Source organism: Medicago sativa, chromosome 1 (genome assembly GCF_051527215.1).
Source record: "Medicago sativa cultivar Bolivia chromosome 1, Bolivia_mono, whole genome shotgun sequence".
Lineage (NCBI taxonomy): Eukaryota > Viridiplantae > Streptophyta > Magnoliopsida > Fabales > Fabaceae > Medicago > Medicago sativa.
In genome coordinates, this window is record NC_140749.1 from 84,224,383 (window position 1) to 84,241,360 (window position 16,978).

The 16,978-nt window shown below is 33.5% G+C and overlaps 3 protein-coding genes and 1 non-coding gene across 4 annotated transcripts; 1 reads left to right on the top strand and 3 right to left on the bottom strand.

Moving 5' to 3' along the window:
- Positions 1-1,590: 1,590 nt before the first annotated feature.
- On the bottom strand, positions 1,591-3,404 carry WRKY27 (WRKY DNA-binding protein 27). Its single transcript, XM_085739859.1, has 3 exons — positions 2,660-3,404; positions 2,382-2,495; positions 1,591-2,188 (listed from the first exon to the last, which is right to left on the bottom strand). The coding sequence occupies exons 1-3, from the start codon at positions 3,154-3,156 to the stop codon at positions 1,864-1,866; spliced, it is 936 nt and encodes a 311-aa protein (XP_085595985.1). The 5' UTR covers positions 3,157-3,404; the 3' UTR covers positions 1,591-1,863.
- A 6,424-nt stretch (positions 3,405-9,828) lies between these two features.
- Positions 9,829-9,902, top strand: TRNAM-CAU (transfer RNA methionine (anticodon CAU)). Its single transcript has one exon. It is a non-coding gene; the product is annotated as a tRNA-Met (tRNA).
- Positions 9,903-12,179: 2,277 nt separating this feature from the next.
- LOC146958351 (NAD(P)-binding Rossmann-fold superfamily protein) lies at positions 12,180-14,108 on the bottom strand. The gene has a single exon (XM_085739860.1). It carries the CDS (start codon positions 13,561-13,563, stop codon positions 12,391-12,393), a length of 1,173 nt encoding a protein of 390 aa, XP_085595986.1. The 5' UTR covers positions 13,564-14,108; the 3' UTR covers positions 12,180-12,390.
- A 109-nt stretch (positions 14,109-14,217) lies between these two features.
- LOC146958352 (uncharacterized) lies at positions 14,218-15,032 on the bottom strand. The gene has a single exon (XM_085739861.1). It carries the CDS (start codon positions 15,030-15,032, stop codon positions 14,421-14,423), a length of 612 nt encoding a protein of 203 aa, XP_085595987.1. The 3' UTR covers positions 14,218-14,420.
- Between the last annotated feature and the right edge of the window lie 1,946 nt (positions 15,033-16,978).

Genomic DNA, 16,978 nt, shown 5'->3' on the forward strand with positions numbered 1-16,978 from the left:
CACTGCTCGACATTGATCATTTGATACTGTTAGCATGCACTATGATCCAATGATTGCTAAGCTTGTGGTGCAGGGAGAAAATCGTGCTGCAGCATTGGTCAAACTCAAGGATAGTTTGACAAATTTTCTTGTCCTAGAGATGGTGAGGATATTACAATTACTGCTGGGCTGCCAAAGCCTGAAACTCTCAAACTAGGTACAATGATGGGTGTATTCATTTCGTGTGTTCGAAGCATTTTGGGCATCATCTACTACATCCGTTTCTCTTGGATTGTTGGTATGGCTGGCATAGGAGAGACATTGATTCTTGTTGCTTTGTGTGGCACTTGTACGTTCCTCACTATCACTTGTACGTTCCTTACTATCAAGCCAAGTGTACAATAGCACTTGAGTGGGATAATGAGTATGATAGTGGTAGTTCAAAGATCTTGAAGCTTACCATCACTTACCTGCCTGATGGGAGGTACCTGATTGAGATGCAACCTGATGCCTATGGGAATTATCCGTACACTGGCTGTTTTGACTGTGCTGTCAAAACATTCAAAGGAGGACCCTTGAAATTTTATGAGCTCCCTTCCTTTATGAGCTCTACATGGCACTTTCATGCCTTTGGTTTGGTGAGGTTTATGATTTTGGCTCAGTTTTGGATTGTTGGAAGATTCTTGGATTGATTACTTTTCCTCGGTTTCTTTGTCCTGGATCGTTATTTGGAGTGCTTCATTATTGGAAGCATTGGTTTTGGCCTATGGTTTGAATGCATCAACATGGATTTGTTTTCTATGGTTTGAAGACACATCACATGGCTATGCATCTCTATTGGTTTGCCATTGGTTTTTCTTGTCTCGACTTGGCATAGGAGGGCATCACTTTTATCTTTGGAAGCTTGGTTTTGTTGCTTCATGGTACTTTTGGTGTGAAGTTTGTTCAACATTTGACCTCCTTCCATTGTTGACTATGGCTCTTCCTTGCATTTGGTTTTTCTTGTCTCGGCTCGGCATAGGAGGGCATCACTTTTATCTCTGGAACCTTGGTATTACATATGACCTCCTTCCATTGTAGACTATGGCCCTTCCTTGCACTTCTTTTTGGATATCATCATTGTTTTTGGATATCCTTGTTCTTCTTGTCTTGTGCTTCTTTCTTGAGTTCTTGAGAACTCTTGATGGTTAAGCGTTGTGCCTTAATTGGCTTTGTTGATATTGGCTTCTACCGGATGGTGGTTAAGCGTTGCTTTGATGCTCCTTCCTTCCATTGGTTCAACCTTGAGTTGTGGTTGCTTCATGTTGGATGAGCACTTGTTTGATATTTTTCTTAGCCGATGTATTTCCGGCATCTTTCCTTGTATTTTCTCATTTCAAGTTGGATGTGTTTTTGAACACCTTCCAACTTGAGGGGGACTATTAGAGATACATAGTTTAGTTACAAGGAGTACTAGTCCTATTAGTATATATAGGTGTAACCTCCCCATAAGTGGGTTAACTTTCTCATTGTGTAAGATTCATTTTCCATCAATACAAAGAACTTTTCTATATTTCTCTCTTTCCTTCCATGGATGCCATGTTTCATAACACTCAAAAACAACCTATTGCATTTAAGTTTTAAATTATGAACAAAACTATTTAAATATATGCCTCTGGAACAATCCCATAAGTACATTAGAAAATGTCCCTAAATATTGTTCTTAAACTACTTCATTTGGTGCTTATTACGAGAAGAAAAACAAAAAGCACCAAAACCATTTGTGACATTTATCTAATAGTCTCCAAAAATTTTCTTATAACCTTTATATATACAAAATGAAGAGAAAAAAAACTCAACCGTGAAAGTGTTTGAAGACCACCAAGTACCTTCCCTTGGTCATGTTTAGGAAGGAATATCACAACTATCTTCACCATCATCATCAGTTTCAATTTCCATGTCGATGTCCTCTTCTTCTTCACCAAAAGAGTTTGGTGCTAAAGAGGAGCAAGAAGAAGTTGAGCTGTTGGGTTGACTAGAAATTGAGGTGGTCGGATGTGTCACCGGAGACTTGGTTCGTGTACTTCCGGCTAGCGAGTTCCGATGGGTAGGTCTTGCATGGTTATGATCTCCTGTATATGTCACAGTGAACATGTCTGCTTCAGTGTTGCTCCTTTCAACTTGCTTTCGCGCGGTACAACCTTTGGAACTGCTACATCTATAGTAGTTCCTAATAATACAACAAAAAAGTGTAAGGTTGTTAGTATTTCCTGAGAAATTGATGGTTCAATAGCACTTAAAGCTGAAATGAATTTGTTATAGTAATCAATGTTTTAAAATTTTTGGTGAAGACGTAGTGTCAAATCTTTCGGCGAGAAGCTAGCGTAGTACCAAATTAATTTTTATTAGAGTTATATCTGTACCTTGGATGTGGAGAACCTTTAATGGGTTTTTGTCCATATTTTCGCCATGCCCACAAATCTGTTGAGAGGTTATCTGCGGTTACATGGCACACCATTTTCCCTTGTTGACTTTTTCTGTTGAATAGGAAAAAGGAAATATATAAATTTAAATAGAATGTAAATGTACTATGTACTAGTATTATTTATGCCATGGTGGCTTTATGTATGTAAAAGTTCTATTTTTTTAGTAAAGAAATGAAATATTCAATTATTATGAAAATTTGAAAATTTTATACTACCTTTTTCTTGATCTAGGTGTTTGAGGCTGGATGCTTTGGGGTACTTGAAATTCTTGTTTCTGAATTGCTTGTAGTTGAATCTGTTGTTGTTGTAATTGTTGGTTATGGAATATGTTGAAGCTAGAAGTGGAAGTTTCTTGCACAAAATGAGGCCAAATGGAAGAGGAAGTGGTAGGGACAAAATGGTTTTGTTGTTGTCCAATGTATTTTGCAATATGAGGAGGGGAATTGGGATTGATACTATGACCACTAGTAGTAGTGGTGATGGTGGGGGTAAAAGATGTCAATAATTGGTTTAGATCTTGAAGCTCATTGGTTATAGGTTGCACTACATTAGGAAAAGAAAATGCATCATATTCTAATTCTACTTTGAAATTAGAAGAGGAAATGGAAGATGGTATAGTATTTGTCGTGGTAAATGAATTTTCTGTTGTGGATGTATTGGTGGCTGATTGGCAGCTTCGAACTATGGCAAACAAATCCCAATCCTCAGCCATTGTTATAAATGCAAATGAGTGAGAATACAATTAATATCACAACTATTTTTTTGGTGGTGTGGTTAGAAAGTTGAAAAAATTAGTGTGGTTTTTTTTGCCTATTGAAGCAACTTACTAATAAGGAGGAAAAAATCTTAGAGAAAGTGAGAAAAATAGATCAAGGAAAAAAGGTGGCGCTGACTTTTGGAGGATAGTACAAAATTTAAAGAGACAAAGTGAAGAGGATGAAGCAAGAAGGATGGTTGAGTGCATGAGTTGGGTAAATAATGATTTTTATAGTAGAAAGAAAATGTGCAAAGTGGAATCATGTGGAGGTTGGAGGCTGTCGTGGATTGGAGGAACTTGAGAGGTTTTCTTTGGTCCTTTAAAAATGCCAAATTCATTTGCCTTTTTCATTGACATTGTGAAAATGTCAAAGTGGGACCTAAACAAATGTGACGATGATTCGGATGCCTCTAGTTTGAAAAGTTCATACCACGTTCATGGTGGTGGTTTATTGCTATACTCTTTTCATACCACGTTTATAGGTTTTACTTCCTTTAGTCTCATGCATAAGTGGGATATTTTCTATTAATATTTAAAAAATTAGGTAATATATATTAAAGAACGATAAGCCAAAAATAAGGAATTGTTCTTTTTATATTCTGATAAAACTAAAAGATGGAAAGAAAATAATCAGAAAATGAAGAATCATTTTGATAAGAAATTTAACATTTACAACACGAAGCACCAGAAACTATAGAAACCAAAAAGATGGAGAAAGTGGAGGAATAAGATAACAAGTTATCAGAAACAAAAAGGTCCCAATGTAATATAAATAAGAAAAGAGAAGCATATGAAAGTGGGAATAAAAATTAAATAACATTTTTCCCACTTTTGCTCCTTTTAGTTTGACAGAATTCCCAAGTTAGTCATTTAAGTTTTGAAAGTTTCAATTAGGTCCTTTTAGTTTGACAGAATTCTCAAGTTAATCATTTAAGTTTCAAAAGTTTCAAATAGGTCATTTTAGTTGATAAACTATTTCACCGTTACCCCATGTCTCCGTTTAAATGATGTTGATGTAGTCGTTAAGTTGTTGACTTGAATCAAAATGCTGCTTTTTAAAAGCTTGAGGGTGTCAAAATGCTACGTTTAATGGTCACAAATGATCATTTATAGTGCTAGAAAGACAACTATTTACAACAACAAATGTCTTTTTAGCACTATTAAACGACATTTATAATGCTAGAATGACCATTTGTGATGATTACATGTAACGTTTGGACACATTGGAACTTATAAAAGGTAGTGTTTTGATCAAAGTCAACAACTTAACGGCTACATCAACATTAGTTAATTATTAACTGACAGCAGGGGTAGCGGTGAAATAATTTATCAACTAAAAGGACCTATTTGAAACTTTTGAAACTTAAAGGACTAACTTGGGAATTCTGTCAAAATAAAAGGACCTAATTAAAACTTTCGAAACTTAAAGGACTAACTTGAGAATTCTGTCAAACTAAACGGACCAAACGTGGTATTTCACCTAAAACAAAATAAAAGTAAATAGTTTGAAAACTAAAGAAGAAGTTAGATTTTTACATATACTATGATATTAATTACATGGACATATTGGCATAAGTATCCAACTAAAAAGCACTAAACGTCATGAGAATATGAGTTGACAATTATTTTATGGCATATCTTCGATGCATGATAGTGAATGAAGTGGTAGTGGAAGTGATCAAATTGAATCTACATACGTAGTTTAAATTGATGGGAGCAAAATTCTTTACCCACAAATGGTAATAATTAAATTTGTAATATATACCTAAGAGAGGGTTTAGAAAAGAAAAGAAAAAGAAGAGTAAGTGGAAGAAATAGAAAACATTGGACGGAGGGGTTGTAGGGGGTTTATTTTTCTACAAAATATAAATTCCTCCTCATTTGGGGAACTAAAAAATTGTATTGGAGGACTGGGGGTTTATATGAATTCTTCAAATTTAATAAATGTTGTTATAATATTCTTAAAATTAAAAATATATTATTAATCATAATCATTAATTTATCACTCTCTAAAAAAACACTCTTTCAAAAAATCTTAAACATTTCTTAATTTTCCCTTATATTTTCCCCCCAAAACCCTTCATTTCCCTCCAAACACCCAAACAATATTGTAAGCCCTCCAAACTCCCAAACAATGCTTGCTTAAAAAGATAACAAGGACCCTGGAAACAGGGATAGTATGTGAGGGAGCTGGGAAGCTTTGAGTTATATAGAAAGAGTTGTACGGGACCACCACTATTATATTTGATGCAAACACATTAATACATACCCTTAAACGTGGGAGGGGTCCAAATATTTTGGACTAGCATAATGAAATCTTTCAATGGTAGTTCTTCATTCCATGTGTTTGTTTGAATTGGCTGGCCAGTTTGGTCAATGGTATACAAACTTTTTTTCGACTATCTAGGATGAAAACTTACACAATTTAAAGTTAGATTCGATGATAAGAGATAATGATGGAAAATAGAATAAAAAACATTAGACTTTATTTTTTGTCAAAAAAAAAAGCATTAGACTTCATTTGGTTAATAATCATAGAAAATAATACTATTACACTCCATTAATACACTTGTTTGGTTAATCATCATAGAAAATAATACTATTACACTCCATTAATACACTTGTATCTTACTGTAAATAGGAAAAATTACGCACATTTCTCTGATGATGATACACTTAAATGACTCATATTTTGGTTTTTCTTCTTCTGGCATACACATATATTTTGGTTTTTCTTCTGTGTATTATGTAAAAATTGAGGGATGTCTATGTTATTTAAATTATATGGAGGAAAATAAGTGTCATTTTTAATAGATAAGAGTCGCGAGTGCTTGTATGAAAAATAAAAAGGGATGTGTTTGTCATTGCTGAGTTTAATTTCAATACAATATTAATGTAACTATATTTTACACACACATCCTATAATTTATTTTCAAATTATATATAACGAGTACGTCAAGTCATGTGATTTTAAACGGAGAAATGATATTTTGACATCCATTTGATGACAACTTTGTTGACAACCTTGTTTTTCTCACTTTTTATTGGTCAAAAACAATGGAGAGAGAAAAAGGAAGAGAGAGGATAACAACATCATGTGAGTATGAGAGAGAAAGTTGTACAAAAGTTGTCAAAAAGTGGTTGTCAAAATATCATTTCTCTTTTAAACGGGTTATATCCATGACTCATCTAACATCTTGTATGTTGAGCTTTACGCTATCAACTAGGGTCTTTTGGCTAAAAGCTTGGATACAACTGAGTTAGTTTGCTAGTCTGATTATCTGCATTGTATCAACCTTCTCAAAGGTCCCACTATAAGGTTTCATGTTTTGCGGTCTTGATTCAAGATGTGAAGGATTTGATTGAGAAATACGCTTTCACTATCTACCACACTCTTAGGGTGTGTTTGGTTAGGAGGAGAAGTTGTGAAGAGAGAAATAGGTGAGAGAGAGTGAGAGAAGAGAGAAATAGGTGAGAAATAGAATATATTTGATGGATTGTTTGGTATAAGAGAGAGATGAGAGAAATAGAAGAGAGAGAAGTGTTGGTTATTTGTAAAACTACTAAATTACCCCTACAATAAAAATATTGTACTAAAATTTACTTAATACTATTAAAATTTATCTTAGTTAAGTAATTAAATTATTTAATTTAATTTTAGAATGATTAAATCATTCAAGTTTATATTCGTTTAACGTGTTAATAGTTTTATTGTGTCCTATAGCAAAATAATTTTGATTGTGTAAAAAGATAAATTCATTCGATGTTTTATTTTGAACTCTATTCTCCCATTTCATAAAATAAACTAAAAAAAATGCATTTCACAACTTTTTCTCCATCAGCCTATTAACACAAGTGTTGCATTTTTTTTTTGTCTTTTATGATGCCAAAAATGTAAAACTGCCAAAAAGTTGCTTCTCTTCTGTCTTTCTTCGATGCTGTGCGAAGAGTCTAAAAACCGTGGGCCTACATGTTTAAACTCTCTCTTGCCTTTTTCTCACCTCAACCAAACAACAGAAATCCTCATCTTCTCTCCTAACTCTCTCTCTTCAAGTTCTTTCTCTTCTTCTTCTCCTCTACCAAACACAGGCTTAGAGAAGGAAATCAATATACAAATAACACAGGCTTAGAGAAGGAAATCAATATGCAGATTTTTTTTGGCTAAACTTGGAGCCTCTTCGGATAATGAGTTGCTTCTCCATGCCTCCCCTTCCAAAGCTCTTCTGCCTCTCCTTAAAATGGACGCAGTTGGAACTTTTTATTCTAGAGAGTAGTCTCTAGTGTCTCCTGTTTTTTCTGTTTCACTTTTTTTTTTCCTTTTCTTTTAGCATTGTAAAAAAAAAAAAGGTTTGCTTCATTTATTGTCAATTTATAAGAGATATAGAAACAATTGATAGATTAATAGAACCCATTATTGAGATTCACTTATTAAAATGGATCTCACTAGTTTGTCAAGTGTTTGTCTTTTTATAAATGGAGCAAAATAAATAGAGAAAAACCGGACTCCATTACATGTTGCAAAAACATTGACCAGTAAAATGACGGGTATAACTCTTTATATTATTATTATTATATAAACTCTAAATCTATAATCAAGCCTTATCTTTCCTTATTTGGGAATTTGGTTTTTCCCAGTAATATTCGACCAGCACCATGGTCTTATTACATGCTAGCTGCATAATTAATAATTATGACCTTCTCTATGGTGATGAAATACCTACCCACTTAAACAAGAAAGGAATTGCTGAGTGCTGGGTTCAGTATTTGGTTGGATCTTTGATGGGTTGGGTAATGATCCAATCCAATTACCATGACCAATCAATTATATGATGTGTACAAGCATGCAATTGTTGTCCACGCTTTCAAGCATGCAGTTATAATGCTTGAAACATTGTATTGCTTGCACATAAACTCGTCATAGATTAATTAAATAGTAACAATATCACCCTGCTAACTAAAGAGTCTTTGATCAGAGAAAATTTTATGTGGATGTATACACCCAACATTGTTTAATACCTTTGAAACAAATAGATGCGTCCCGAGTTCCATACATATTACTTTTCAATACAATTTCTTTCAAATTCATTAAAATTTCATGTATTGATTCTTGAATACCTACTATGGTAGAATATTCATGTGGTATTTTCTCAGATTTTGCACGTGCGATACATGTTCCCTCTATTTCTCCGAGCAAAATTCTTCGCATTGCAATGCCTATTGTATCTGCTTGACCTTTCCTAAGTGGAGACAGAATAAAGCGTCCATAATAAAGACGCTTACTGTCTACCCTTGATTCAACACACTTCCATTGTAGTGTCCGAGTAGATACTTTAACTTTTTCTCGAATCATAGTAATATATTTGTATGAAACTCTTGATTTAATTGTTCATTTCTCTTGAAATCTCTTTCTTTAATGTTTATTTTTAGTTTTACACATGTCTATTTTTAGGAGCCCTACATCCGTTATGTGGCATAGGGGTTACATCCCGTATAAATTTTAATAGTATACCACATGAATATTCTACCATAGTAGGTATTCAAGAATCAATACATGAAATTTTAATGAATTTGAAAGAAATTGTATTGAAAAGTAATCTATATGGAACTCGGGACACATCTATTTGTTTCAAAGGTCCTAGATATGTAACTGCTCAAGACATCATTTTACCACCTTCGGTGGAAATCGTTGATAATACACAACATATAGTTAACCTAACAGAACCTATTAATTTGTGTATTGAATTACAAATTGAGAGGAAGCGTGGATATCATATAAAAACACTAAACAACATTCAAGATGGAAGTTATACTATAGATGCAGTATTTATGTCTGTTAGAAATGCAAATCATAGTATTCATTCTTATGTGAATGGTAATGAGAAACAAGAGATACTCTTTCTCGAAATATGGACAAATGGAAGTTTAACTCCTAAAGAAGCACTTATGAAGCCTCCCGGAATTTGATTGATTTATTTATTCCTTTTTTACATGCAGAAGAAGAAAACTTAAATTTTGAAAACAATCAACACAAAGTTACTTTACCCCTTTTTACTTTTCATGATAGATTGCTTAGGGATAAACTAAGGAAAAATAAAAAAGAAATTGCCCATTTTTATTGACCAATTAGAATTGTCTCCCAGGATCTATAATTTTCTTAAAAAGTCCAATATACATACATTATTGGAACTTTTGAATAAGAGTCAAAAAGACCTTATGAAAATTGAACATTTTCGCGTAGAAGATGTAAAAAATATATTAAACATTTTACAAATCGAAAAGCATTTTGCATAAATTTGAAATATCAATTGCCTATGCGTGAAAGTACGATACTCCAAATTCGGAAGTCTAAGAGTTTTATCAAACTCTCTTGGTGAAAAAAAATGTGAATAAAAGATACCGCTGAATTGAATCCAGTCCACGAATCTAAGAAATAGGGAGAATTCTTGCTCTCTCTAAATATCTCTCTCAATTCTAAAATCCAAAATTTGAACAGATGTTCCTTCATCTTAACACTCCTATATTTAAAATATTTAAAATTAATTGTTGATTATATATTTAATTGATTTATCCAAAAGATTTCACTTCAATTGATTTTGGTTATTCATGAGGTACTAGGATTCCCACCAAGCATCCATGGCTGAATGGTTAAAGCGCCCAACTCATAATTGGCGAAGTCGTAGGTTCAATTCCTACTAGATGCACGCCAATAGAACCGTACCTCCCATAAAGTCGATTTTTGTTCAAGAATGAATCAATCCGAACTGTTTGACTTAAATAACTTAACTACTCCCTCCGTTTCAAAATACATGTCCATTTTTTGCAATGTGCACTATTCACTTGACTTACTTTGACCATATTTTTTAACTAATCTATAAATACAAATATTAGCATGTAAGATGTTGTTTGATTTGTCTCGACAAATATTTTCAAAATATTAAATTTTTATAATTTTTTACTTTAGATAATTAAAGATATTAACAGTCAAAATTGTGCATTGGCATGTGTGAAGTGGTTGACTTGGACATGTATTTTGAAACGGAGGGAGTAATTTCTTGATTTCCATCATTTTCAATTTACATAATTTATTTACTTAACTAATTTCTTGATTTCCATCATTTTCAATTTACGTAATTTATTTACTTAACTAATTTCTTGATTTCCATCATTTTTAATTTACGTAATTTATTTACTTAAATAAATAATAATTTCTGATATGTATCTGTAGTGGACCTGTTAGCCTATTGGGTTGTGAATTAAGTACTATGTTGAGCTTCTACTTTGATTCACTACTATGTAAGAGTAGTGCAAATTTTACCTTATAGAGTGAAATAAAGCATATAATGATACTTCTAATCAAATCAAACTACATATTTGATACTGTCAACAAGATGGCTGGTAACTCCATTCTTCAGGCATTGAAAATGGCTTGTGAATGGGAGAGGAACTGCATGTCAAGAACATGTTCTCAACCTCTTCTTTTTGAAAGAAGCAAATCAATTTTATTAGAGTCTAAGCATTAGACGTGCTAAGATTAGAACAACACACACATTATCTACAAACTGTCGAGTTAGGACAACCTATTCTATAAAAAAAAATGACCATCTCTGAACATAACAGCATCCACCAACTCTAATACACAACACCAAATTCGATACTTATATGATCCTATGGCATACCCAAACATTGTCTTGAATTTGCATGCAATTGGCTAATTGGAAATTAAAGCCTTTGTATTTCACTTTCAACCATGCCCTGATTTTACAGTTTCTTCCATGGAATATACTTCTACTGATTTGTTTTTAATTTTTTTTTCTTCTCATTTCTTGCTTTCCAGTTTTTTTTGTCAAAAAAGAAAAAAAAAGATTATCCAAATAGCAGCAAACCATAGGGTTGATGCCTTATCTGAGGATAATCTCATACCACACTTGCAAAAATACTAGGCACTCAGAAAGTAAATATGAAACCAGATCCACAACCCCCTGCACACAGTGTTGCCTTCTTTCCTAAATTTACCTCTGTTGCACAAGTTGTCTTTTTTTGGAATCTTATTTTGAACTAGCCCCCACACAAAGATTTATACCTTCAACAGGATGGATTTGTGCCAAAATTTGGAAGCTCCTCTCGTTGTTGCACTCCCACTAGGAGTTTAAAAGCCTCTGTCAGTGAATACTCAGCTGATTTATCTCCTCCACATACCCAGTTATCCTGCTCATTCACCACAACCTCCACATAACTTAGGGTATGCTAGGGATAATGGGATTGATTTTTGGAAGTTTAAGTCTATATTTTAAAATATATTTGATATTTAAAAAAAAAAAAATTTAAAAGAACAACATGATAAATGATCATATAATACTTCAATCATACTTAATTCATTTTTAAAAACATTTTATAGTGTACTTAGATTTAAAAAGAAAAGTAAGCCCTCCCCTCCATCCAAACATAAGCTCTTTACTAACTCATGCAATATGTCCTCCCACCGGAATAAACTCCTTCTGCACTGCCAATTCAATGTCATCCACCCCTGAACCAACTGTTTCAAGTCTCTGACTTTCGTGTCTCTTGAATAGACTGATTGAATTGCTCCTTGAATACCCCTCCCCCACCCCCACCCCTCCGCTCGAAGGTTCCTCCCAAAAGAATGTTTCCAAGCTACCAATCTTTTTGCCTAACTTTTCAGAAAACCATACCCATCTCCAACTTTTTAATATCATTTTCAAACTCTATCTCAATTAAAATACAATCTTCATTTTTTAAGGTTTTTTAGAAGACTCATTCTTAAACTAACTTCTAATTTGTTTGTTGTCTTCGATAACTTCCTCTTTTGCAAGTACTGAAACCCCCAGACTCATCTCACAATTATAAGATAAAAATGCATCTAGAAAACAGTAATTATCTAATTATAACCTATTTAGGCGCATTGCATTATGAAATTTATATACAATATACAATTATACTAAGACTAAGACTACTAGCACTTTATAAGATGTAAATCATAATATCAAAATATAGAATTTATCATCAGTCACAACTCACAAGTATTTTACCAAACTCTTCTAGTCCAAATTAGATGATGCACAAAAACTAAATTCCCTAGTACAAGTAACTCCTCATCTCATCAAACCAACTTGAAAACCTTATGGAACTATTAAGCATAAACTATATTTGTTTCTATATTCAGTATATTACCTATGTCCTTGTGTATGTCTCATAAACAAACTGTGCAGCCAGCATATCAACAACAGCAGAACCAACAGACTTGAAAACAGTAATTTCCTCTAAACTGCTTCTCCCAACTTTATCACCTCTAATAAGCTCCAACAAGTTCCCCCCAATTTCATCTTCCTTGATCACACCCCTTTCAAAAGCACCCACAAGCTCCCCTGCTTCAACCAATGCAGCCTCATTGTCAACAAAAACTTTCCCCCTTTTCAAAGCCTCATCATCGCATTCCTTCATCGAATGCTTAAAAGAACCAACCAAATCCAAATGAGCTCCAACCTTCAACCTCTCACCCTTCACAAGCGCTGTCTCCGAATTAGTAGCACAGCTCACAATATCCCCAAATCCAACAACCTCATCCAAATTCCCACAACCCTCAAAACTCAACCCTGAAAGCGAAAATTCATCGCTTTCACTCAATTTATTCGCCAAAGTTTTCGCCTTTTCAACTGTCCTATTCCAAATTAATACTTTTTTCAAACTGGGCCTAGCTGAAAAATGAGCTTTAATCAAATGGGGTGCCAGAGCCCCAGCACCAACCATAACAAGAATCTCACTATCCTCTCTAGATAAATACTTCGAAGCCAAACCAGAAACACAAGAGGTTCTATAAAGGGTAAGTTCAGTGGAATCCATAGAAGCTAGGGTTTGACCAGTTGTTGAATTGAAAAGAACATAGCTACCTTGAACACCTGGTAAATTCTGTGAAGAGTTTTCAGGGAAATGGGTCACGAGTTTTACGCCAATGTAAGGGAAAGAAGGGGTGGAAGACCAAGATGGCATGAGGAGGAGAGAAGAAGAAGGAGAGAGATTGTAGTGTTGGCGAATTGGGGTTTGCAGAAAGGTTGAAACTTTAGGGAGATTGGATTGGATGTGATTGATTAGGGTTTGATGGGTGAGGATGGTTCGTAGATTTTCAGTGGATATGAAGATTGGAGAAGAAGACAAGGTTATTTCATCTTTGTTGGTGGAAGCCATTGATGAAAATTTGTTTGTGGTTTTAGAGTGATTATTATTACTTTGGAATTGGACTCTAATAATGTTATTGTTATTGCTAAGATTTGTAATTTTATGAGGTGTGATTGGTCTTTGTATTTCACTCATACAATGTGAGAAGGTGGTTAATGCTTGGCTAAACATGGTGATTGGGTGTTAATTTGAAGATTTGAGACTTCCCTTCTTCAAATTGTCACTACTACAATACTAAAAATTGTTGACTCCTGTTAAATTGGTAGTTGGGATGTGAACATAACAAATTTCCTTGTTCTGGATTTTAAAGATATGCTATAATATTAATTTTGATTTAACTTTACCATTTGAATTTTGACTTTGACTATAAATTAGAAGCAACAACAACTTCAGATTTTGGTCCGAGCAGAGATGGACTCGAATAAGTTAAGTAAGGTTTTGGATTTGAGTTATTGGATAAAAAACAATTGGTTTAGGGAGAAGACTCGTCGAAAATGGTAAGTTAAGTTTCTTAATAGAGATTAGTTACGTATAAAGACGGTGGATATTTCACATCAATAATATGGTTGAAAACAATTAACATGATCAAGCAAACACTAATAATAATATTGAAATATAGTTCACATGTCTTAACTCAATCAGTAAAAATGTCGAAATTGTTATGTCAAAGGTCATGATTGAGGTTCAAACTCCGACTCTTGCACGTATTTGTCTCAGTTTTCCGTGGTTTTCCTCATTTCTTCTATAAAAAAAATATTGAAGTACATAGTATTCTCCCATTTTTCTCTTTGGTTAATAACCCATAAAATGAGGATTCGGTCGAAATATATAGAAAAGAAATACAGTATTGTACAACAGAGTTACAGAAGAAATACAATGTCAAATGATAAAGATCTACATTGAATTTTATAGAAGAAACAAAATATGATACATAATTGCATACATAAAAAAAGTATTAAAACAAAGTAATTAACCAAAAAAAGAGAAGAGGCAGAAAAAAGACACTAATGTTTCAACAAATTACTTGTTTATTTTGTTTTAGATGAAATGCTCCAGCTTGTGTTGGAAAGGCTCCACTGATCAGAAGCAATGTCTTCGGCTGCAGATGAAATGTCACCACATTTTGCTACAATCCTTACACTTTCTATCAACTCTTTTGTTCTAGCCTCTTGTGCTAAAATTTCCATCAACTGTTCTGGACTAATCACCAACTTCACTTTCCAAAACCTGCTGCTACTGGACAAAGATTCTATAGAAGACTTCTTAAGAAACCTCATTCCTTGGTGGTGTTGATAATCTAAGGACATCCTATATGGAGCAGGGTACGAGGTTGTTGGAACACTATGAGATCTAACATGTCCTTGTCTAACAACATGTTCATAATCACTACCACATGAAGCTTCTATATTGTTGTTGCTGATTGGAAGCAAATAGTATGATTGTCCTGTCTCTAACTCGTCGAATTGGCTTAGTGGTTTCCAAAAGAGGTCATGACTTCTGAATATAGCATGTCCAGGGAACTCTTTGGTGATGAAACTTACTGATATTGGTGCACTGAATTCCATGATTCCACCATTTGATGTTATTATTTTGATTGTTGTATTAGAATCTGCCATGGCCCCAACAAAGCAGTTTCCCATGTTGGAGTTTCAAACCTATGTTGGTGGATGTTTGTTGTCTTTAGACTTTTATGTATTATGGTATTGGTAGTAAATTAAAGTATACTTGGAGGGAATAGTGGAGCGGGAAACTTCTTGAGATAAAAAGTAGAACTTTGTTTTATGGTCGGTTAGATTCTTGTTGTGTGCTTTGACAAAAGTTAGGCTAGAAGAAAATTAAAGGAGAAAAAAGGCCTCACATAATCATGCATTTTGGAAATGTATTTGTGTACACATATTGCTAAGGATGAAAAGCAGAGAGTATATTTTAAAAAATTGGTTATCATTTGCAAGTAATTTTAAAGATTAATCTCTCAAGTCGAGTAAGACTACAATGGACGACAAAACTCTTCTTTAAGAGATTTGATGTCGTTGCATTCTCGTGATTGAATTTGAATTCAAGATCTCTGATTACGTTAAAAGAGCCTCGTATCATATTGAATAGGTCTATTTTGTGCATTGTTAAAAAAACATTGTTTTATATGGACAGAGGTAGTATAATGCAAGAGTAGAATCTTATAATTGATTCAAGATTGAAGAAACCCCATGGTGCTACCTAAACATTTTACTTTAGTACTAACCTTGTTACTGTTACATATAGTGCATTGGAATGGATATTAGATCAAGATAGAGTGATTGCATGTGCTTCCATTGCAGTCTTCTATTACCTATTTTTACATGATTTACTTGGTCAAAGTAGAATGAGATAAACGGAGCATACTATGTTGCTTTAGAAGTCTTTTTCAAAATTAGAAAGTAAAAGAGCTAGTGTGTACTGTCACTAGGCCCAATTAATCGCCCTTTTTTCTTTTTGATTTCGGATATTTGCACTTTGATGACCAAAGGCATGTCAAGACAGAAAGAACCATAGTTCCTTTAATTATGGCACCAAATTACTAAATCCTGAAAAAATGTCTTGGGAAATTGTAAGTTATTTCTTCTCTTTTTCCCACTTAATGCTTTAAATTTGCAGAATTTTGAAATCGCATAATATCATTTACAATAAAACTTACCAATATAGATTGGATTTAGCAAAAGGATAGCTAGTTTTTAAGACGTGACGAATTAAAGTTTGAATATATAGGTGTTTGTATTTAGTGTTTGAAAATGTGTTTGAGCTAACTTTAGCTTTGCATGTTTCTTAGAAAAAGTTGAGCATAAGAATTTGACAAAAGCCGCAATCAACTAGTAATATCATAATTTGGGTTTGCATATGAATTCCATCAATGTGTAAGAGTTTGGTTTGGTGTAACAGTCCGTACAAATAAAAAATTGAGAATTTCTCCTCCTCTATGTTTTCAAAAGCGTCCTAAACTTTCAAATTTGCTCCTCTTTGAATTACACAATTCGGACAAGTTTAAATTGTATAATTTGGACGCATCGTACATACCAAACCCCTTTTTTCTTCCTCACTTCTTACTCAAAATTTCAATACCACAAATTCTCCAAATTCCCATTTTCTAACAACTTTTAAAAATGTTTTAAAAATATTTGGTTTTCCATCAAAATCGCCTCAAAATATCACATTTCTCGTTTTTAAGTTATAATCAAGAGGTAAGTTCTCATTTCCCCTCATTTTCATTTTTTCTTCACGTTTTTTTTTCTTCCGTGCTGGTTATGTATGTACAAGACCAACGGTCTAGATTTAAGCTCATTCACATATTCGAAACATCGGTATTTGTTCGATCAATTCTAACAGTTTAGATTCAAGTTCAATATTTAAAATTATAAAATGAAGTATGTACTTTTTTAGACCGTCCAACATCAATGTCTCGAATGCGAATTTTTCCGACCGTAGCAAATGCTATTTCCTCAAAATCCTTCCCTCCATTTCCCTGCAAACTCTCAATCTCTCATTATACACAATGTCGTTGAAACGATATAAATGGGTATTAGTTGAACTTGCACCTAGATTAAACAGTTCTAAA

Excerpts from the sequence above, each read along its gene's own strand:
- LOC146958352 (XM_085739861.1), bottom strand. The coding sequence starts at position 15,032 with ATGGGAAACTGCTTTGTTGGGGCCATGGCAGATTCTAATACAACAATC.
- LOC146958351 (XM_085739860.1), bottom strand. The coding sequence starts at position 13,563 with ATGTTTAGCCAAGCATTAACCACCTTCTCACATTGTATGAGTGAAATA.
- WRKY27 (XM_085739859.1), bottom strand. The coding sequence starts at position 3,156 with ATGGCTGAGGATTGGGATTTGTTTGCCATAGTTCGAAGCTGCCAATCA. Across the intron at positions 2,496-2,659 it reads ACACCTAGATCAAGAAAAAG|AAAAAGTCAACAAGGGAAAA; the intron begins GTAGTATAAAAT and ends CCTATTCAACAG. Across the intron at positions 2,189-2,381 it reads AAAGGTTCTCCACATCCAAG|GAACTACTATAGATGTAGCA; the intron begins GTACAGATATAA and ends TTGTATTATTAG.